Source organism: Parasteatoda tepidariorum, chromosome 2 (genome assembly GCF_982258835.1).
Source record: "Parasteatoda tepidariorum strain Cologne lab strain chromosome 2, Ptep-v5.0, whole genome shotgun sequence".
In the NCBI taxonomy this organism is placed as follows: Eukaryota; Metazoa; Arthropoda; class Arachnida; order Araneae; family Theridiidae; genus Parasteatoda; species Parasteatoda tepidariorum.
In genome coordinates, this window is record NC_141756.1 from 109846298 (window position 1) to 109871590 (window position 25293).

The 25293-nt window shown below is 27.7% G+C and overlaps 1 protein-coding gene across 7 annotated transcripts in view; it reads right to left on the bottom strand.

The window, feature by feature from the left end:
* LOC107447736 (serine/threonine-protein kinase tousled-like 2) overlaps positions 1-25293 on the bottom strand; it is a 131042-nt gene that overhangs the window by 22177 nt on the left and 83572 nt on the right. For 5 of the 7 annotated variants that reach the window (XM_043050517.3, XM_043050516.3, XM_071178064.2 and 2 more), the window contains 8 exons: positions 12805-12889; positions 8469-8705; positions 8289-8355; positions 6251-6300; positions 6113-6169; positions 5297-5506; positions 3417-3527; positions 1984-2120 (listed from right to left, as the gene is read on the bottom strand). In XM_043050517.3, the coding sequence (XP_042906451.2) occupies positions 1984-2120; positions 3417-3527; positions 5297-5506; positions 6113-6169; positions 6251-6300; positions 8289-8355; positions 8469-8705; positions 12805-12889 (954 nt within the window). Of the gene's footprint in view, positions 1-1983; positions 2121-3416; positions 3528-5296; positions 5507-6112; positions 6170-6250; positions 6301-8288; positions 8356-8468; positions 8706-12804; positions 12890-14980; positions 16021-25293 lie in introns of those variants that run through there. The other 2 variants (XM_043050520.3, XM_043050521.3) reach the window with 2 other exon arrangements.

A 25293-nucleotide genomic window follows, 5' to 3' on the forward strand; every position in this document is an offset into this window, starting at 1 on the left:
AGAAATATCATAATTAGGATATACACTAATAAGAATTTTTTCTACCTATTGCTATAAGTTCTTCAAATATATATACTGACAAAATGCAAAATAATTTCCAAAGACTTGACATGATCATGATAAAATAACTAGTTTCTGATAAAGAAATCTTTTCTTGATTATATTAGTCATCATAAAAACAATTCATACACAATTTTAAATATATTTAATATTGAGTTGCTATTTCTATTTTTAAATTAATAATTACTTTAATTATGTAAAACATTTTAATTTAAAATTATAATTAATTAAACTGTTATTTAAAAAGGTTAAATTTTTTTTAAAGATTTAAATAGTTATTTATAAAAGCATATTCAACAAAACATTAACAAGATTAATATTATTTAACATACCGAATTCATAAAGATATGTAAAGAATTAAGCAAACTAAGAAAACTTTAATGAATTCATATTACAAATATTAATAAGCGAATGTCCATAAATAAATTTTATAAAAATTTGTTACTTGGTTCATATTAAACTTTAATGCAATCTTTAATGAATTCTTTCATGAAATGATTACAAAAGATATAAATAATTTTGATATGTAAATACAATGAGTACTGACACTCATAATATTTAATAAATCTGAAATAATTGAATCCCCTCACTTCATATATGTTTAAAATCTTGTCTCTAAATATTATGAATTTTTTCATAAAACAACTTAGAGCACTGGAGATTTAAAAAGTAATTATACAATAAGAAAAAGTAACAAGTAAAAAAAAAAGTAATAAAGAACATTAAAGTTTCAAAAATTTTACGCAATTAGTGGATGGTCATATTTTTAATCAGTAGATTTTGCACTCAATGAAAATAAAGACTTATGGAACTTCAAAAGATTTATGGACAAATAATAATTCATTTTTATGTTTTAATAGCAGAGTTTGGGCAGTCAATAGCTATCAAGCCTAAAAAATAGTTACTGGCACCAATAATAAAATGTTGACATAGCTGCTAGGAAAAAATCCACTAAATAATATAAAATTCATGATAACTGTAGTATAACGTGCTAAATATTTTACATATAGGGAATTTTAGGGATTTTTGTCATCAAAATACATAAACTTTATTTAAGTAATAACTGTAAATGGTATGCAATATTTTTAAATGAATTTGAAAGGGTTTTTATTATGTTAACTCATAATTTTAAATAGTAGCAGACAAGACATTCATAATTGATAATTAAAAAAGATTCTATAATTGAAAAAGGGAGCTCTGAATAAAAATAAACTGAAAATTTTAGAACAATAAAAAAGAAATTTCTCAACTAATTACTAAGTGAGGCTTGCTGAATTATATATTAGTAATATTTATTTAAATATTTAAGCAATATAAATAGTATAAAAATTCTGTTTCAATAGGGATATTACTATATTTTAGGGAAAGTTTTAAATGTAAAAAAACTTGGAACTTTTTTACTATACCAGTAGACAAAGAGAGACTGGCAAAATTCAGTAGAGTTCGTAGCTAGCTATTGAGTAAATTGATGAGCTATTTTACATTCCATAGCATGCTGGCAATTAGAAACTCATATCGATCTCTGAATTCAAAGATTTTCTCGGCAGCCTTTACCTGGACTACTGCAGCTTTTAAGACATTTCTTATATTTGAATGACTCTATTTAAATGACTGACACTTATTTTTGTTCCATGTTAAGCTAATTAAAATAAAATCAGTTTATTTTTATTAATACATGAAATTTGCTACATTTTTTTAAGTATAATCCTAAATTTAAATCAACACTTTTAATTATTCACAAAAGAAACATTATTTAGTATAGAAAATAAAATTATTTTATCAGTCGAAAAATCTGATATTTCAAAAAAATTAATCAATATAAATAAATTGAAAAACAAACAGAAACTTAATATTTAATGGGACTTATTTAATAAAATCATAAATGAAAGTTGCAAATCTATTTAAAAATATTTAAATACTTACTTAATTAGTTCAGTAAATGCAAAACCATCCACCCAATTTTCAGCAAATGAAGCTCCTTGCCTTTGTGTTATAAATTGACCAAGCCTTAACCTATTTTGCATACATTTTTGACGACATGCTTTCTTTTCCATTAAAGACTGAAATGGTAAAAAAAAAAAATTTATCAAATAATGCTTTAGAATAAAAAAATTACATAATATACATCTAAAAAAGTGTAAAACTAAAATGTACAAATAAATTTATATAGCACACAAATATTGAAGAAAAAAACTAGCTAATTTCGAATTACTTTTGAGATTTTAATCTTGAACTGTATAAAATGTGTTACACACGAATTACTTCAGTTTTTCTTTATTTCACGAAAAATATGAACGAAGTCACTAAACCATACCATTATCTAGCATAATTAACAATGTATCATTATCAGGCTTTCCCGATAATTTCAGAAAGAAAAAAAATTCCTGACTTTTCCAAGTAGTTCAAGAAAATATCAATGTAAATCCAGACCATACTTTATGTATACCATGCAAGTTTTCATCAGACAACTTTTATTTATGTCAAATATAAGATTTTGTGAGCAAAAAAAATTCATTGAATGAGGATGGAAACATGGAAAAGTTTCACTAAAATGTAGAATTTTTACAATAAGTAATTGTAAGATCTTAGAAATACTTAAATCGAATCTCAATAATTCTAAGACCAGTTAATTTTCCTTGTTTTTGTAAAAAAAAGGAATTTTCCATGACAATTTGAGGTTTCCCTTGTTAAACTAAGATTTGACAGGTGGTTTCCAGACACAAAACACTAGCTAGAATTTTGTTCTTTTTTAATTAAAAAATTGAAGAAAGGGTAAAACACAAAATAAAATATAAGCAATTTAAACTTTACAACAACCACAATTGAATCTTTTAACATTAAAATGATTCCACACATTAATTCTTTCAGGGTTTCGACTAAATTTCAGGAAAAAAAATTTCATGACTTCTGTTGTTATACTTCAATGAAAATCAAAACCATATTTTTTATACACCATGTCATTTTTCATCAAACAACTTTGATTTTCTTACTTGTAATGTCAAATATTAGATTTTGTGAGCAAAAGAAATATTATCGAATGAGAATAGAAGCTTAGAAGTTACGCTAAAATGTGAAATTTTTGCAACATGATGCCAGAATTATTTAACTTGAATCTCAATAACTGATTACTGTTATTGACAATTCCGAGACTTGATTTATTGTCCACAGGTTCGTTACAGGTATGATGTTAAGAGTTTCCCAGGTTTTCTTTTTTTAAATTGCAATTTTTCCTGACTATTCCCTGCTTTTTTGTGGCAAAATAAAATTCTCTGGCAATTCCAGGTTTTCCCTGTTCAAATGTTCCAATAAATTGTTTAAAGAATTTAATTTATACACAAAATACACATAACTCATACCTTTTCTATTAATAGTTGTTTAGTAACATCATGACATCGCTGAAGTTGATCCTTCATTTTCTCAGCTGTTTTCTGCTGGGTTGAAAGTTGACGCTTTAATTCTTCATTTGCCTAAAAGAAATTAGAAATAAGATCAACATCAAAATGACAGCTTACGAAAATAAAATGCTTTGGGGCTTGAAAAAAATTGAAAAAAATGCTTGAAAAAAATTATTCATCAAAGAAAATATAAATGGAAAAATAATGACCTACGTTTTACAATCATACATTTATTGACACTCTATTTAGTATAAAAAATCACACAGTCAAAAGAAAATTACTAAAATTAATCTATTACTAAATTTTTAAATAAACATATGCATGTTAATTCATGTATGTGTAAACATTTGCAGATTCATAAATTCTTCATAATTCTTAAATAACTAATAGATATTATGATTAAATTTAGTAACTAGGCCTCAGCAAATTAAACACATTTTTAAGCATTGATTTCAAAATATATTCGATAGTTGTTATAGTAATTAAAAAGAGACATGAATATGAAAAAATAGGATTATTTCATTCTTAAATTTCTAATTTTGAAAAGTAAAATACAATCAGTTTATTTTAGGAAGTCGTAACATATTAGGAAAAAAAAATATAAGGCATAAAATGTTTCATGATAAAAGGTGAATATATTTAATATATATTTATATTTGGTTTCAATAAGAATAATTTTAAGACTGCTTGATCTCATTAAGAATACAAAGCTAAAGGATTTTATAATTAAAAATATTATGTATTTGCATGAAATTAACAGATTTCAATTTATCCTTAAAAAATTTGACATTATCACTTTAAGGATATTGGACCATACAAAAATAATGTGGTTTCAGGGTTGCCACAGCAAAAAATGAACAAAATAGTTGCTTTTAGTAGGCTAAAGCATGAAAATAGCTGCTGAAAACTATGAAAATAGTTGCTGAAATAAGAACAAAAATTTACCAAAAATATGACTAAAATTTTATTAAATGACTTAATTGTCATATACCATGATCCATTTAGTCAAGTCGGTGGCAAGTAAGATAATTTTTATATAAACGTTAGTGTTATAGAACCAAGTTCTTATATAAAATCAATTAGTATATTAGCAGAAAATACTTTTAATTACTGGAATTTATTAAAATAAACAAACTTTTTCATTAAAAAAAAACATACTTTTCCTAAAAAAATTTCCTTTTTAAATTCAAGCATCGTAATATATTAAAAATTGGATTTTTTAAAATCATGCGAAATTTAGTAGCAATAAACACTGAAAAGGAAATCGAGAAACAAAATGGGCTTACAATGAAATCTGTGCAAATTGAACAAATTAAAATTTATGACTCATATTTGCCATTCAAAATTTAAAATTTTTATTTTTTAAGAAAAAAAAATTCAGTCCGTTCTGAAGCTCCTGCAGGTAGCAAGTTTTCAACCTTATTTATGCTACAAAAACATCACTAGGAGTACAGAAAAATTTCCCAACAGTCTCCTTTTATTGAAAATTGTTGCTAACCCAATTTATGCTAAAAACCTCGTTTAGGAATACAGAAGTCTTCTTATAGTCTCATTTTCCTCAAAATATTTCTCTGATGCTAAAAATAGTTGCATTATAGTCATCTGTGGCAACCTGGTGGTTTTTAATTGTTAAAAAAAATCACAGAAAATTCTGAAATTTCTTACAAAATAAAACAATAAAATTAATTTTCTATACTGCTATTTCAGATTTCATTTATTAGTTAACAGCAACATTTACTATTTAAGTTAACAGTATGGCAGATTCAAAATCTCAAGCAGGCAATAGGTTGAATAAGAAATCTTATTTTGATACAAATGCATGGACATAAAGAGAAACTCACCCTTTGAAGCTCTTCAATTCGATTATCACGCATTTCTAGGTCTAATGCAGACTTATTTTCAAGCTCCTTGATTTTATTAATGGTAAGATCTGTTTGCACTGATCGATAGATGGCATGACATAGAGGAGGCGCCATTAAGCTTGAATAATCTATACTGGCACTGAGGGGAGTACTAGATGGCGAACCCATATTCTGCTGCACTTGAGCATACTGAAAATAAATAAAAAAAAAACAATAATTTCCTTTAAAATTTAATAAAGCTAGGTTAAAGAAAGCATCATAAAAATTAAAAAGTCATTTATTGCTTTAAAGTTTAATAGGCAAATGCAATGAAAAATGTTTTAGTTCTGATGACTCCTGTAAGGTTTGTTTTAAATAAACAATACTTGAATTTTATACAATGGACTTTCTGGCGGTTTTTTTATAAATTGAAACAGTCAAGTAAAATAAAATATTAAACAAAAGTTATTTTTATTACTTAGAAATTTGAATATATTCTAGTGTTAGAACAGTGTTTTTCATAATTCTTTTTTTAAAAAAAGCAAAGACTGATTTTTTAGCTTCTGATATTTTTAATTAATTCAATGAAACACATGCATTTCTTTATAAATATAAGGATATATATATAAGGAAAAAATAATTATAGAGGGGAGTTTTTGAAATATAGTGTTTTCGTTTATTTTGAAAAATGATCCATAAATATGAAAGAAGAAATATTATAATAACAGTTTAAACATGCTTGAAATAACAATCCTGCTATAATCTGACGTCAGAGTAAAAAATATAAATCAAAAACAATAAATAAGAATAATTTACCATGTAACTTTGAGGTGTAGGAGACTTAGAACCAGCATAGCGACTAGGACTATGACCCTAAAAATTGAAGAAAAAGAGATTACATAACCTATTTTTAACGCCTTTCATTAAAAAGAAAATTTATTGAAAACTACTAACCTTAAAATACTCATTAATTTTTTTAGCACTTTCACGTGCAGATTTCATGCCTGAAACAAAGATTCAAATCAAGTTGCATAATTGCAGTTTATGTTATTAATTTATAATTCAGTTCTTAAAAAATATGTAAAAAACAATCCTGTAATATTGAACTTCATAGGACCAGATAAATTCCTCTATAATTATCAAACTTCATGAAACATGAACTAAATCATTTTGTTACAGTGGAATTTGATATTTAGAGGAAAACCATAAAGCACTGTTAAATTTGTAGCTGTCATTGACATTTTAAAGCTATGCCCCACCCCCTAAAAACAAACAGCATGAAACTTTTAAGGATAAGGAAAAATAAACAATGAATTTATTGCTCACAAAAGGCAACTATGCAAATTATTATTTTATTTACTTTTTTTATCAATCATGCAAGATGGAGTTTCAAATTTAACAGAACTTTTATTGCCGTATTGAAGCATTACATAAATAAGAAGAAAAAAATCTTTAGATTATATATATAAATATTTTTAGTGAATTTAATATTTTTCTTTAACAGTTTTTTTAAAAAGCAATATTAAAAAATAATTTGACGTCACAATAATGAATATAAACATACTGCATAAAAACAATACAAGTTTATTTACACTGGTGACATTCTAAAATTAAACTGAAATATTAAAATTTAGAAAACACTGTCTTCCTATTTATACTTTTTGATTGCAATGAACATAATCTATTTAACAAGTATATAAAATTATAACTTAATTTAACTAATATTAATAACTACCAGATCATGGAAAGTCTATTTTATTTTAAGTATTTTAAGACACCGACTTAATTTGAAATTTACCCAATTAATTATACATCAGGAATGTCAAGTTTCTTCCACAGTAGAAGAAACCATGGAAAAAGATCACACCAGAAGAAATAAGTTTCTTCCAACTCAAGTGGAAGAAACTCTTTTTCAATATGGAATATTAAACACATAAACAATTGCTTTAAACAGCTTACAATTGCAATCTAGAAGAAATAATAGTATTAATTGTTGAGCTATTTAAAATAAGTAAAAACTAAAAAAATGCGGGAATTTTTTTTTAGTTATTTAATATATCATTTTCAAATAAGTAAAAAATAAAAAAGGTAAAAAAAATGCAGGCATTTTTTTTTAAAAATTAATTTCTTAAAAAGATCATAGATAACTAGTTTTTCAATGTTTATTTTAAAGAGAATGGCAAAACTTACTTAATTTTATAATTATATAAAGAGCTATTAAAGTAACATAATCAAATTTTATTAATACCAATGAATTAACAAATCACATACTAAACTTAGATACTACTAAAAACACATATTAAATTGTCAATTGCAAATAGCTTTTTATAATCAAATAATGTTAAGTATGAACACTCAAACTCTTAAAAAATGATATATAGATTTTAAAATTCTCCATTATACTAATTAAACAGTTTTTTCTTTCTTTCTCAAAAAGTAAACCTCATAAACTTCCTATTACTCCATTAAATTTATTTGAGTTATTCTTATAATACTTATTGCTAAACAATTGTATTGGTCATTTTTAATTTTTCAATTTTGTCCAGTTTCTTACCAGTTCATTCCTGAAAGAAATAGGTTTCTTTCGAACAAGACACCAACATAAATATGTTTAATATAGGTATTTTCGTGAAAAATCATCTCTATGAAAACATTTAAAAATTGTAGATTTATGTTTACATAATACACCAACATAAATATGTTTAATATAGGTATTTTTGTGAAAAATCATCTCTATGTAAACATTTAAAAATTGCAGATTTATGTTTATTTAAAAAAATACAGATTCCCATTAAGAAAACTTAGTTTGCAAAAAACTTAAATGCACTTCACCTTTTTCTTCATTTTATTATAATCAAACTGGAAGAATTTATATAAACAGAAAAATTAATTACATAAAATTATTATTTTTTTTGTAAAAAAAAAAAAAAAAAAAACTATAGGTATAGGAGGTTTAAACTATAAAAATAATAAAAATGTATTGTAGGCATACCATCATCTTTTCTTTTTCTCTTTCTCTCCGATCCACTGGTAGTCCGATGTCCTAGTTTTTCAGGAGTCTGTGAACAAAAGAAAGTATAGTTCAGGTGAAAACTTCAAGCAATCATGTACTTTGAGAACGAAGTTAATTAAATAAATAAATAAATATAAAAAGATGGAATGAATGAATTACATCTAATTCTTTATCACTAGTGTGAGATCCATAACTGGCAGCACTGAGATTGGAATCAGGATTATTGTTTATGTTACTGTTACTGCTGGTCCCAGATGAGGCATGATTGATTCCTAATGTTGTAGTTTGAGCTTGAAGCGGTAGATTCCCAGGAAGAGTCATCATGGGAGGTTGTACTAATTGTTGCTGCAGTTGAAGAGGCAACTGCTGAGCATGAATATTAAAATTGACTAGACCCTAAAATATTACAAAAATACCATAAGTAAATAAAGCAGGGGTGCTACTCTAAAAATTTTTTAAGATAGAACTTATTTTTTGACCAAATGATACTATCTAGCATTGTTTACCAAACTTTTAGAAATTTATAGCTCACTGACACCAAAATTTACCTTTCCTTGATAATAGTCTACATATTAAATCAATTAATTCATTATTTTTTCAATTTTTTTATTTCATGTTTTTTTTTATCAAACAAAACAAAAATAACAGCTAACCTTGTATATTTTTTTACAACTACTACTGAACAACCTAAAACCATTCATATCTCTTATTTTTCACTTCACCATTACTTTTTTTTTCTAGCACTATAATTTATTTCGTTTTTAAAAAAATAATCTTTTGTTTTAACTTTGGCCAGAATGACAGCAGGTTAGGGGGGGGGGGGGGAGCGAACTCGAGCAGATTTAAATTCAGCAATAGTACAAATTTAATTACACAAGTAGATGAAGTTCAATCAATCCCATTTGTCAAAACATTAAGAATAAGATTTAGTGAAGATGACAAAAAGAAGTCCTGACATCATTACCATATCATATGTTTTCATTAAGATATATAATTTTTTCATTTTGACTAAAAAAAATTTTAAATTTCTAATGAAAAAAAAAAAAAAGGGAAAATTTAATTTAATTGATAGAATTTATTAGTCCATTGATTTTTCTCAAGACTGATTTCAGTCTCCACAACTGAAGAGGACCCATGAATAAAGCAAATGTAATAAGCTGTAATGAAATGTATAGAAGTAAATGGAAATGAGCTTAAACTGAAATGGAGATTAATCCAAGAATGAAGTTAAATAAAAATAAAAGTCTAGCGAATAAATCAAATAAAAACTAATTTAATAGGATTCACTAATTCAAAACTAAATATTTTATTAATTTATTTGGTTTGCAACCAATAAATAAATTTTTGTTTTCGCCGGCTAACGCAGGGTCTAAAGCAACTTCTAAAACTGATCCATAAGTGATCCTCTCTTAGTTGGTCAGTGTTTTCCAAACTATAACATGAAAGTTAAAACAATCTCAGACATACAGCAAAACATAATTAGAAGCCCGTGTTCTCTCTCTGGCTACTCTTTGCAGTGTTGTTAAAAATTAGAATACATAGTATTGTTTTGAAAATCTGAAACAGCATTTCCAATATAAAATACTTGGGGAAACATCAGTTAAAACTTTTACTGCCGAAATTAACATTTTGAATGATACAAACAATAATATAATAATATTAGGATATGCAGATAAGCATGTCTAAACAGCAATCAAACATTTAACATGACAATTTTATAAAAGCAATAAGTTAAAGTTTCTCAATTTTCAAAATGTTAAAATAATTAATTCCTTCAGCACGATACTTTTTCAAAATTTAAGTGAATGATGAATGAAGTCTTTCTATTCATAATTGGAGCATATTTCTGTAACTTAATTAATCAGTTGAAATTATGCAGCAGACAGAATTGGCAAAAACTGGTAATATAATAAGGCTCTTTGCGCCGTTTGGAGCATAAAGTTTCCAGCCTACTTTGTCATTGGGATCTGGCTTCGTCCTTTACTTAAAATTTTTTTTTCTTTATAATTTCCACATTCATTTGTAGTAGCCATGGCAGTCTTAGCCCAAGAAAGACAAACAGGCCACTAAATTTTCTTTTGGCAATGCGTATCATGTCCATTTCCATAATATCTTATTGATTTTATCTGCAATTGTAGTTAGATTTGCTTTTTCCAACTTTGTTTGGTTTTTAATTTTAACATTCCAAAGGAATTAAAAAAAATTTCTGAGAGTTATTTCGAAAAATTTCAAGTTTTTTGATGTATAATTTTCTAAGGCACCATGTTTCAGAGCCATGTAATAAAAGTGCTCTGACTATTGTTTTGTAGTTATTTACTCTGGTTCTGTATTAAATGCATGTTGACTCACAGCATTTACCAAAGTTTCTAAAAGATTTTCCTGCACAGATGATTTCATCATCATAATAACTTATAATAACAGATCTCCCTCATAATAACAGATAACTTTATTCAGCTACTTCATTATTTAAAAGCAAAGCTGCCAAATTAATATTCTTATTAACTATTCATGGTTTAAAAACAATGTCATTATATATATATATATATATATATCAGGGGTCTGTCCAGACATTTTGTGAAAGGTCCGTTTTTCGTGAAATTGTGAAAAAATTACTCACATTCTTTCAACCAGGGTCCGCTTTTATGAATTTGTGCAAATAGGGTCCGTTATTGCAAAAAAAAAAAAAACTTTTTCAAGGAGTTTTTAAATTGTAAAGACATACAAGATTATGCTCAACACTGTAAAATTATAATTAAAAAAGTCAAATTTTAAAAAATAAACAACAATTGCTGCTTCTAAATTAGAGATGCAGCATACAAATATTTGGTATTTAGCCTATACTGCTGAACGCAGAATATTCATTTCGGACGAATAATAGAAAAATCGTCTGCCGAAGACAAAACTTAATTCGTTTACATCCATCTTTCTTGTTTTCTGCCCTGGAAAGGGTTTATTCGATTAACAAAATAATAATGAAGATAAACAAATTTGTGAACGGCTCGATTAAAAAAATCCTTTGGTGAAGGGTCCGTTTTTAAGTTAAAATATTTTGTGAAGGGTCCGTTTTTAAGTTAAAATATTTTGTGAAGGGTCCGTCAACGGAACCAAATTTCTTCTAAACAGACCCCTGTATATATATATATACTGTTAATTTTAAGATTTATATATGACCTAACATTGATACCACAAAAAAAAAAAAAAAAAAAAAAAAATTTCTTGACGACTGTACAAGTTTGCAGCTAAGTTAAAGTGAATTAATATTTTTGACACAAGTAGTGATTATATAAGTATTTGTTTCTTAAGCATTATGTGAATGAAAAAGTGCAACAATTATAGATCAATATAGTTATGATAAAAACAACTAACTTCAATATGAAAAATGTGATGTGATATTACAAATGCACATTATGTGATACGAAAATATTTTAGTGTACAGTAATGTAAGAAAATATATTTAGAAACCTGCTCCTCCCATGTATAATTTAAATGATTAGATATAGTAAAAGTATACATAACATTTTCTTGCATAAAAATATAAAGATAAATAATAACACAATTTTAAACACATATGTTTAGTGAATATGTTAAACACATAATGAATCTTTAAACAAGTATACACAATATGATAGAAACATAGTCAAATTATGAAATGAAAATGCAAGGCAATAACAAACAAAATTTAAAACTAATTTAGTAACTACACTATCCATATTCAGCTCCATTGTTGCATTCAAGAAGCTGGCTATCAATTAGTTACGATGTTTTCATCATTGATTTGGGCAATGACATGTGACATGCAGTTTTGATATTTACTTATTGAGGTTCTTTAAATCACTTTTGTGGACCCCTTGGATCATAGACAAGGGGTGAGGGAGAATCAGTATTTAATTATGAAATTTATTAGCATTTCATTTTATTAGCCTACAAAAACATACATAAAAATTTTTATAATTCAATACTTATGTGCTAGAAATATGTACAGTGGCTATTTTAAAATACTAATAGTCAGTGTTTAACTATCTTTTAACCTTTAAATAGTCTTTTTAACCTTTAGATAGTAACCTTTGATGCCCTATATTGATGACAACACAGCACAATTCATAAAAGATGACAGCTTTTAACATTATTAGGGAGATGATACTTCCATCTTTTTGAGTTAATTGAAATCGTCTTGTCCTCATAATTGGTAAGTGCTGTGGCCCCGATTGATTTGAAAATGCGGACTCCATTTTGATGGATGTAACATATGCAGAAATCTTCCTTTAATAAACAGTAAAAGTGCAAAAATACAGATTCCCCATTAGTTTCATTTTAATTATTGTTTTCATTATTATTATTGCTGTTATTATTGTCTTGATCGGTTATTATGCATTCATTATTGTTTAGACTAGCTAATACAAACAATTGTTAATTGAAAATATTGGAGCAAATTTACATTTTTAACTGTAAGAAATGAAATGAAAAATTAAATAAAATTTAATTAAGAAATACATACTCTGTTACCAATAAATCTGGCTTCTAAAAGTTCCTGTTTTCGGGGATCCAGAGTATGGATATTATCCATTGCTTTAGTTTCCCACCTGTAATAAGGTAGTAATGTTTTACAAAAAAACATATGATACATTAAATACAATATGCACATATAAGTTATGTCATCCATATTATGTCTTAAAAATAACCATATGTTTCATAACTTCATTAGAATACACACTCACACCTCTCACGTTCAAGTTCTTAGATTATAATAAAATTATGTCACACATTCATGTAAGGTTATAAAATCTTTTAAATTATCATTGATAAAATAATTCAGGAAAAATTTTAAGACATGGCCGGACTTCAAGTAAAATGCTACAGAGCTAAGCAATCCCAAGATCTTCTTTTATGAATCGAGTGAAATAACTTATTATTCAAGAAATTATCCCTAGTCTATTTATTAAATAAAAATTAATAATAGATAATTATAAAAATGCAATAAATATTTGCATTGACTATAAAGTAAGAAAATCTGATAATTGGGTTATGTCTATCTGTTTTTTGCTTAATTCAGAAAAATATCAATGATAGAATTCAACAAAATAATTTCTTAATAAAACAAGATTTCCTTAAAAAACTCTATACTATAAACTCCTTAAAAAACAATACTCGATTCATGACAATAAAATTTAATCCAATTCTAAAATAAACAATACAGATTATAATGCAATTGTTACATACATTGCATCATTAAAAAATTATATTGACTGCACATATGAATAAAAATTTATAATTAATGTTGTTCAAACATAAAATAATTATCACAAATCTGTAAACTTGACTTATGTTAAGAAACAGTCAAGTTGCTTATTATTTGTCATATTAATTCCAGCTTTGAAAAAAAATATTGATTTGAAATTTTTTATTATTTTGTCATTAATTTTTGTCTTGTACGAAAATAAAGAAATTGTATTGCATAAAAATTTAATGATGATCATGTTAACCTTATTCATAATACAATTGTTATGTCACTGGCATTCATTATTATTAAAATAATAAAAATGTTACTATATTTGAATAAAAAAAATTGCAACTGTGTACCCCTGTTAATATTGATGAATAATTACTTTAATTAACTGATGATGAATATTAATGATAAGAATTATTTAAACTAAAAATTGATATTGTAAAGATTTTTCAACTTTTAATGTTAATGATGTTTATGTAATAATTGTGTCACAACAAAATATTTTAGCTATTGCTCATTTACAATGTATGCATCAGAATGTATTAATATCAAAAAAAGGTCATTCAACTATTTAAGATAATGTCCTAATTATTATAGCACAATGAAATATTTTAAAAATTACTCATGTATATGTTTACTCATTAATATATTTTTATCAAATTATTTAAAAATTAAAAAATTATTTTTTTTAATCAGGTGACATACTTTCAATGACATAAGGATAAGGTGACTTAGCTCAGAATTTTTTTTCTTACTTTACATATATTCTAGAATTATTTAAGGTAATTTTACATAATTTAATAATTGAGTAACATTAAATGAAAATAAATTTAATGATATTGTTTAATAAACGAAATAAGAATGTCTCTAATGAAACACATATTTATAAAAACTAATTAACCATGTGCATTAGTTAACTTGCAAAATTAATACAGTAATTTTTATAAATTGAATTAATTAAATATAAAATTAATAGGTCATTCAACTTTTCAAGGTATTTTTATGTCACAAAAAATATTTTAACTAGTACTCAGTAATATTGTGATTGTTTTATTTTTAATTACTGTTTTTTTAAGATAATTATAAAAAATTAAAAATAAAGAGAACATATTTTGAATCAAGTGACATAATCCAATGACACATAAGGTGACATAGTTCATAATTGCTTACCTCATCGAAATTCTTAAATTATGTCATAAAAAATGTTTCTATTGAATGACTCAGTCAAACAAAATAAAGCAAATTTATAGACATTTTATGTAATAAAAAAAAAATATTTACAAGGTAAATTGTGATTCAGTCAATGTGTAAGTGTGTTCACTTTAAATATCTACAAATCTACTTAACACAGCACAAAGTAGATTTGTACATATTTTTGTTCTCAGCAGCAAAAAATAAATTTGCTGTTCATGCAACTAAATTTTATTCACAGCATTAGGCCACTTACTTGTACTGTTGCAACTTAACATATTTTTGAACTTTCATTCCTTATTGCCGTCATAAGAAACATCACAGTGAAAAGGTCCCCTCGCAACAACAACGACGACAATAAACTAACATAATAGTAATATTACTTCTACTTTGACCACCGCAGCCGCCAGCACAACTGCAGCGAGTCAACAACAGAAATGGGAAACCACCACTCATCCCGACAAAATAAATAAAAGACAAAACAGAAAGAAAAAAAAATTTAAATAAATAAGGAGAGAGAGAGAAAAACAAAACAAAGAAATCTAGCACACGAGGTTCAGGCAGCCACGTATGATGAAAAGCAAGATGGAAGCAGCATAAAGCCTACGCCCGTGCTTAAAAATCCGCAGTCCAAAATCGCAGTTAGATCGTATGATCTAGTCATCAGTATAAGCAGACTGCAAGCTACCATCTTGGCTCAACACACAACAGCATACACAACCACTGCTAAGGAAGGAAAAGAGAGGGGGGAGAGGGGAGCGGAGAAGAGAACAGACAGACAGAACGAGCAAGAAGGGGGAGAGAGAGAGGGGGGGGGGTAGTGTGTAGAGATAGAACGAAGGGAGCAGGGAGAAAACACACGCACGCACATACAGATATCGATATCACAGGCATTACCTCAGCATGGCCGCGCATTCTCTCTCCTAGGGTGGGGGGGCCACCACACCAATGGCCGGACGAGAAGAATTTTTTAACGCTAATCGCCACGGATGAAGAAGAAATAATAACAAGAGGCCGCGTTGCATTTATTATTGCGGCACTCCATAAGGTCATTCGGGTTTGACGAAAAGGCGCAAAATTCTTCTACTACTGCCTTCGCCAGAGAGCGACATTACTACGTATACCTTTAGTGCAGAAAGAGAGAGAGAGAGACAGGAGAGGTGTGTAGAAGAGGGGGGAACAGAAGAGGGAAATTCGCTATTCCAATCCCTCTGCGAGTGGTCAAAGCTAGCGCGTGGTTGCACAACGCGCACCGATTTGAGAGAGTGAATGAAGCAATGAGGGGTATGGGAGAGAAAGGGATGAAGAAGAGAGAGAGATGGTAAGAATTGCTAGCAAGGCTAGCCCACAACCTACTCCGGAAGAGCTAGCAGGAAAAACACAAGAGGCCTTGCGCGACACCCAAACTAACCCAAGAGAGCTGTCTGCAGTGCGTCTTGTAGGAGTGGGAGTGTCACACTACTAATACAAAAATGGAGAATAAACGCTTCTTAATTTGGAACACAAAAGCAAAATCTACCCGCTTAGATAGTAAGTCTCAAGAACAAATAAACAGCCATGAGATGACGCCCAAAAAACATGTAATATTCATGATATTATAAAACCGTGAAAGGCAATTAGTCAAAAGTGGAACAGGTATTTTAATTCCGTATCTATATAAACATTTTCAACGCAGAAAATAATTATAACTATATATCGCGATATTAGACCACATTTTTCCGTTACCCAAATGACTACGGATAAATTCGTATTATCTACATAGTTATCGATAATGTTGGCTATATTATCCTATTCAAAAATTGTCTTAATTTATCGTAAGACATGGTATCTATGACATATCGCAAGAATACTTTTCAAATTATCATGGTTGAGATAGTTTTTATTTTATTTTATAACCGTCGTTGAACAGCCGACCCAATTTTTTGGGTTTACGACTACTAATGTTCAACTCCGTAGCCTTGTAGTTTTGAACCCAATCCAGAAGACAAGGGAACTCCTTGATATCAAATATTGGGAGAAATTTGCCTTCGTGGAGGACTTTTTGATGGAACTAACTAAGAAGAGGAAAACCACTAGAACCTCCCACGGTTAGTCCGACGGCAAGGGGACTCTAACCCATGATCCTTGAAGATATTTTACGTCAGCACTGTGGTCGGTGTAAGCCGAATGCGTATCGACCAGCCATGATATCAATATTTCACGATATAAAATACTGATATCCTTTATATTACACGATTTGAAAATATCAATATTTCAATATATATCATTACATCGCCCAGCTGAAATCAATATCTGTATTTGTTCTTCATGAGAAGCAATAGGACATAGTAAATGAATCATAAATATGGAATAACTGAACTAATAACAAAAAAAAACTTAATACATGTATAATGTGACAATTTTATGTAATCAATATATCCGCAATAACCTTGAAAAAGAATCTTTATACGTACTGTAACTGACGCAGTATATTATTTATCACAGGTAGGTTTCACAAGTGTTGCGATAACATTAACATGTACAGAAATAAATAAATTTATACGGATGAAATTATCGCCGCGATAACAGTTTCCGTCTCAGTAATAGCGAGCTTTACTTAAATTCTAAGAATTAAAAAGTATAATCGCCATTTTTTTTTTTTTTTACTTTCTCTTAAAGAAATCTATCTTCAACCAATTATAATTAATACGTGCTTGACGAAAAATAACTAAAGTTGGATGCATCTGTTTTTCTAGATAAAACTGTTTATAGTTAAGCCGTTAAAAAAAATCTTTAAATCAAAAAATCAGAAAATAACATTTAAATGCATCATAGGCGCCATTGATGGGAGGGGGAAAGGAGTGGCGCGTTGTATGTTCTTCTCAATGGCTGGAAATCTCTATAAATTCACGTCTTTAATACTTCAGGCAAATAAAGAGCTCTTTTTTCATCGATTTAAATTTAGTTAAGTAACAAATTAAAATTAATTAATATTTTAGTAGAAGCAAAAGCAGAGAAGAGAAGAAAAAAAAAAAAATCGAAATTTTTTTTATGAGAGTAATTTAGCTAACTATTGAAAATGCGCGTCTTTATTTAGGTCTCCTCCAACTCAAAAAGAAAAATGGACGCTTTTGACGACCATAGAAAATACAATACATTTTTATAGTCTTAAATAAAATATGTTAAACTATAATTGTTATAGCAAATTGATAATAAGTAATTGAATACAAATTGATAAGTAAGTGCTTTTAAAATGATATATTAAAAATATCTCACGAATAAAAAAATAAAATTCTTGAATAACAATGCAGTTCGCATCGATGATAAACTCCCCCCCCCCTCCTTTAACGAGAAACGGCAACCCTGTTAGTATCTATCTCACTGACTGCAGCAAGTAAATTAAGCAAAAGCAGAGGGGTCCACAAAAGTGAATTCAAGGAGCCCCTGTAGGGATGCAATAGTCTGAATAAGTTTTTTTTATTTTTATTTATTTACTTTTTCATTTTTATTTTAACAGAACGTTACGATGCGAAACCACGCAGGTATAACTTAACTGAAGTGGGAAAAAGAGAAAGCTGTAATCTTTCTGGTATAGCTTTGGCGTGTCGCAGCGGTCGTAGACGGGCAACGTAACCGGTTATAAAAAAAAAATAAAAAAAATGGAGTTTCAAGTTCTCGCTTCATTACGCTTGTTGACAGTCGATAAACTAAAGCAATAAGCATCGTTAAAATATTTTCTGCGCACAATCATTATAATTACGCATATATATATTTTTTAATTAAATCGTAAAATCTTATATAGTATAATATATGACAGTAAAGAATTTTTATTTTTCACTAAAAACACGTAAATATTTGAACTAGAGAAATTAAGAATTGGTGATAACAAAGTGACACAAGTAATTTAAGATGCGTTTTCAGGGCGTGCTTATATCGACTTAAAAATGTCATGATCTCTGGTTAAAACAAAGATGGCAGCAGAGGCTGATCGCTTTGAGTGAAGGTTGAAAAGAAAAGTCGAGAATCTCTTCTCTCTAAAAATTCTAAATGAATTTTATCTGCTTTCCATTATAATTATTTTTACTTAAAGAACTCAGATCGGAAGAGTTTTTTTTTTTTTTTTTTTTAAGCTATTTAATTATTATAGTTTTATTTACTTCATTAAATATAGCAAAAAAAAATTACTACAAATTACTAATACCGCATATCTATAAATTAAATGCATCAAATTTCAAATATTAAACTAAAATTATTTTAAATTAGTACATCTCGCTACTATTTTTTACATAACTTCAAGAATTTCCTTCATATTTTTTTGACTTGAGGAATTAAGGATTGATAACAAAGTGGCAAGTTTTGTGAAACGTATTCAAAGGCGTGCTTATCGACTTAAAAACGGCATTATCATGAATTGAGGTTGAAACAAAGATGGCAGCGGAGGTTGTTCTTATTGAGTGAAGGTTAAAAAGAAGAGAAATTAATGCAGAGAATCTTCCTTCCCCGAAAATTTCATTTTATTTTCTTTTAATTTGTTTTTTCTTATAACTTTCGGAAAAGACTGGTTTCAAAAAGTGGTTCGCTTAAAATTTTTGATTAATTTATTACCTTAAATACGACAATAATTTTTCAATTTTAACTTCCGCAACTAAATATTTGAAACAAAATGAGTTAACAAAGCATATTTAAGGCGTGTTTATCGACTTAAACACGTCATCATCATGATTTCAGAAAACAAAGATGGCAGCAGAGGTTGATAGTTGAGAGAAAGATTATTTAGAAAATTTTCCTTATTTAAAAATAATATATATTTTCTTATTTATTTAAACTATTGTGGGATTTACTGTGGAAAAGGATGCTTTCAAAAATTGTTGGAAATTTTTTTTTTTTTTTATCATATTATTTTATTTTTAAATTAACAAATAATTTAAGACAAAAATAATTTTATGTGCAGCGATATATCAGCATTTTAATAATGCGATATATGGTCAAGAAACATCAATTCTCGTGATTTGTTTAAATTTAAGCGATTTTTTTTTTATACAGGGCAATATTTTTGCAACCAAAATTAAAATTTAGCAATACTTACTTAACAATCGATTTCGATAACAATCGCCATATTAACGAATTCGATAATTATCGTAGGACATGGTGCTCACGACTGATCATGAGAATACTTTGTAATGTATCTTTATCGCGATGTCTAAGAAATATCGCACAGTTATACTAAATCTAAAATGTGATAATCTTTTTCAAGTTTTAAATTAATCTATAGACATCCCTTTCGGTAATTTAAAATACAGGGTAAAAGAACATAAACTTTAATATTTAAGGCCTATATCGTTATCACTTTAAAAGGAAGTTAAGATTTTGTAATTTATATTTATAGAGCAGAGATTTCCAGCTAAGATAAGGTTGTAAAAAAGCCAATCTTTTCAGAAAAGAAAAAAAAAATGTCGGCTGTTTTTTTTTTTTTATCCAAACGACCGGTTTTCATTTAAAAAGCAGGTCTTTATTGGCCTTTTAATATTTTATAATTCAAAATTAACATACACGTACTTCAATTAATTTTATTTACGACTATTCAGCAAAATAATAGAAGTAAAATATATGTTATGATATAAATCATAAATTCTCGTATCAGTGGTATTTATTCCATAAATAGATATAAATGTTATTATTATCAATGGTGTAATTGCAGCTCCACATTTACTTCAAAGTCAGATATTTTTTGTCTGATTGTTCTAAATTACTTCAATCATGTTCTAATTCATTTTAACAGTGCTTTTAATTGATTCAGAAGAATTATTTTTAAAACTGTACTAAATCTTCAGTAAGTTCGAAATTTTTTATGAAACTGAACATGATTTGTTTAAAATGTAATTATGCTATGTTCAAAACGTTGGGCAATTAATAATTGTAGTTCTAAGAGGTCTAAGATTAATGGATAAAATTACAATAATAATAATAAAAATATAAAATTAAAAAAAAATTTTTTTTTTTCCCGCCAGGCTAAAATCTAGGAACCCTGACCTTGAGCAGAGGTCTACTTTTTGAACTTTGCATTTTATTAGGGGACTACCTTCAAATATTCTTTTGAATAATAAAAAATATTCATTGAAATAAATATACAATCCAATAAATAAGAAAAAAAAGAAGAAAAAAAAAACATTTTCCTGACCATTGATATTTCTGATTCGATTAAAAACATAATTAGTTTATTTTGCTTGTTTCGTTCATATTGATCATAAAAATATTCTAAAATAATTTATTTGTCATATTTTAAGAGAAATACTAAATGTACTCAATTCAATCTAATTTACAAGCTCTGGTGCATAACTGCTTACATATCTCCAAGTATGGAATTGTTAGCCTAAGTTTCTAAGTTTTTTTTTTTTCTTGTCATCAAAATTTGTGTGTTTTGCGGTTTAAAAGTTTTTGAAAGAAATAAAAATTATAAGAAATTATACCGCATAAGAGTTTAGTCAGCCGAGGTTATTCCAGATTTTTTGTGAAAAAATATATCGTTAATTTTACTAGTGAAAGTATAGTCCTGATTAACGGGAAAAATCACAAAAATCAGTGGTATGTTCAGTCGTTTTATATGAAAGAGCCGTTTTCGTTAATATTGACTGATAAAGGACACTTAAGCGAAAATAAGGCGCTGTTTTTGAGAGAAAAAAATATGTTTTACGATGAGGATGAGATTTAGTTTTAATATATCAACTCCATTTTTCCATAAAAAAAAAATTGTAAAGGATTCGTTTTTGTGATTAAAAAAAAAACTTTTGTGAAAGGTTCGTTTTCATGGTAAAATGTAATCCGCTTTAACGATAATTTTATTTCAAAGAGTTCGTTTTAACTATGAACATTTTTGTGAAGTGTTCTTCAACAGACCCTTGTTCTCCCCCCTAAAATAAACCCTGGTCAGCCATATCAAATACGAAAGGTGCACAACATCCTTGAATATTTGCACCAGAAATTCCCTCTTTCTCTACAGAAACTAGTGCGGAAAAAAAAATGCAATCGCATCAAAGTAATCTAAGCTTATAAGATCACCATTTTTTTTTTTTCATTATGATATCTAGGAGTTTTAGGAAATGTTTTCTTGTTTCTTACAAGGGCCCAGAAAATGATAAAAACAAATGAAATATTTCCTTCAAACCAGAAACACACCTTCAATAATGCCAAATCATCCAGTAAGCAGCTCGTGTAAAGATCAACTATAGATAAAAGACTCATTTGCATAGATAACATATACAATCATTTTATTTATTGTCACCACAATGTATTTATAAAAGCTTGATAATGAAATAAATATTGAGAAACTGATGTAAGTGGAAATGAAATTTAGAGACATTGACTTTTTTTATAACAACTAGTGGGCTGCACCCCCTGCTCGCTAACGCTCGCCAATCCCCGAAAATTGCTACGCAATCTTATATGGTTTGCTTCGCTCGCTACTAATTTAGGTACATTGCAAATACACAAAATTCGAAGAATTCAAAACAATCATTCAAATCCATATAACAACTTTTTTTTAAAAAAAATTTACATCTTTTTAGTAAATACTAAGTCATTAAAATAAATTTGAATTCAAATAAATAACATGTAATTCGTTAAACCTATTAGAAATGTGCTATTGTATAAAATCTTAAAGCGTAACAGCACGACGGAGACTCACTTTTCAATGAATAACTAATAACAATAATAAGAGAAATAAATTCGTGATATAAATCAAAAATCGTCATATAAATTCGTGAAAAAAAGCGCTTTCGACAAAATACTAAAATAGAGATCTATCGACAAAGATTACTCACTTCTGCCTAGTATAAGGTTATTTCAGTTTCCATTTTTAAAAGCGCTATACGTTGTGCCACCTCAGCTAGATTTGGCACGTGACATTTTTAGCGGCAATCATGGGTCGATTTTCTAGAGTTGCCATTCGGGGAGTTGTAATGAGGCTTTTTTTTCGTCGCCGCGTAAGAGAAATATATATATAGATTACATCGCACGCTAGAAACGTCGTCAACTTAAGGAAACATAAATGTTTAAAATGTTCCGTAAAGAGCCTTTAATATGCATTTTTGAAACTTTACTATTAAACAGAAAATCAATTGGGCACAAAACTATTAGAGATCGAAAATTTATATTTATGCGATAAAACAGCAAAAACGCTTGTCGAAATCTTACAAATCATAATGGAGAAAGGCAGATATAGGAAACACCAAAACATGCTTGATTGCGGGCGGAAATAGACAAATAAGCTTCAGCCTGCAATCAAACGGGTTTTGTGATTTGATAATTCCGATTTGTTCGATTTCAATAGTGTTATTGCTTTTTACCCCTCATTTTTAATTCAAATGCTTATATATATTTTTACTTACTATTTAATAAGGATTTTAAAAAAATATATTAAGGCTGGTTATTATGGAACATCCTGTATACTTGGAACTTTTTTTTTTTTTTGGTTTCACGAGAAATGATTAGTTAAACTTTTATTAACTCTTTTGTATTTAATTCCTTGCTAAAATATCAGTTTCTTTTTCATGGTAAGAACGCTTTTTTTTTTTTTTTTTTTTTTTTTTTTTAATTTTTAGGTAATTTTAAAACTACACACAGCGGATTTCTAAGGACACTAAGGACAGCGGATGCGTATCATCATGCACAAGAAATGAAAAAAGAAAGTAAATAAAAGAGGTAATAATACTAAAATAATAAATTTAAGGAACTGAAGCGTAAAAATATATGGTGCCCATTTTCAAGACTTGCCATTCCTGAAGAGTCTGTCGGGTCTTGAGAAAAGGCGCCTGTTTTTGAGCGCCTAAAACATGTAGACTTATATAAACAATAAACATATTTTTTAAAGCAAATGAAGTTTTTATATTTTTATCATAAAGTAATAGAGGTTTTAGGTAATAATAATAATAACAACAAAGGGTTAACAAGCTATTAGAGCATTGCTTATTAGAAAAATTCCAAGAAAATTACTTAAAGGGGAGGGAAAAAAAACATAACTGTAAATTGGATTTAAAACTAATTAATAATTACGAAAGTGCATTCAATAAATATAAAATGTTTGTATTGTTCATACATTTTTAAATTAGAATATTTTTCAAGGAAAAAACACGACAAATATCACATTCAGGGCTGAACATGATTAAGTACTATCTAATCTTTCCAACATTTCTTTAAGATAAGTTAAACAACTTATTAAGTAATATGTTCGAGTTTTTTTTTTCTTTTTTTTTTCGTGTTATCACATTAGCGAACGAATAAGAGACATGATTTCAGAGATTATTTACGATTTTCGAACAAATGCGAAGGCATTTTACCGAAATCTAGAAAACTTATTTTCGTTTTCAATATTCATAAGAATAAAATTTTTTAATTCTTTTATAGAATAAATATTTAATAATTAATGTACATTGGGGAAAAGACGGAAAAAAAAATTCGTACTCGGAAAAATAATGCTTGATCCCAAAACATTTCCACTTCCTTGACTTCCACTTATTACAATGCAATTTACAGATTCTGAAAGGTTCCCTTATTATTTATGATCCAATTAAAGACACAAAAATCAATATTTTCAGAATATACATGCTTTCTTCTCAACAGATTTGGAAGTATAGATAGATGACAGATGGAATCTGGAAAATATGGTCCTGATAGTGCAGATTGGTCGAAATTTCGACTACTTGAAAAGTAAACTATGTTTACACATCTTAAAATCATATATTTCATTGTTATTACAATTATCATTAATTGTACATTCCGTAAGTTTAAAGTTTATAAAATATTGAGTTACGTGACTTGTTCCAAATTCGAATCTTTGCAAAATTTACCAACTCAAAAATCCTGAAAATTCCTTGAGTAAAATTATTAATGACGCATTTCAAAACATGAAATTCTTAATAAATTTTATGCAGCATAATTTAAATGAATAATTATGCATAAGTTTACTTTTGTCTCTAATCACATTTATTATTTTACCAGAAAAAATATTTACATATGAAAGAGATGCTAAGCATAAATTCTAGTTCCAATATTTTTAGATAAAATATGCAAGAATTTTTATACATAAATGTGATCGATGATTTTTTGAAACTTCTGTACCTTGGATTTCCACAAAATTCCGGATCGCGGTTAGAGGAAAATCCGGATTTTTTTTCCGGAGCACAATCATTTCTGCATAAATCATTCAATGCTCCCAATTTTTCAACTTCGTTCCGTACTTATTTTATTTTGAAATGCAACTGGAGCTGAATAGCTGACCTATTTTTAGGTTTAGGATTATTCATGTTCAACTCTAAAGCCTTATAATTTTAAGCCCAACTCAGAAGAAAAGGGAACTCCTGGAAATTAGCCTTTGTGGAGAACTTCTTTATGATGAAACTAACGCATTTGAGTTACATAAATAGGAAAACTACGAAGATCGTCCACGGTTAACCCAAGGGTACGTACGATAAGTTCAACCCATAATTCGTCTACCATTGAGGATGTTTTCAAGTCAGTACTGCTGTCGTTGCGAGCTGGAAGTGGAATTTCTAATCGTCTAGCAATCACTGGGATTCGAACCTAAGTTACCACATT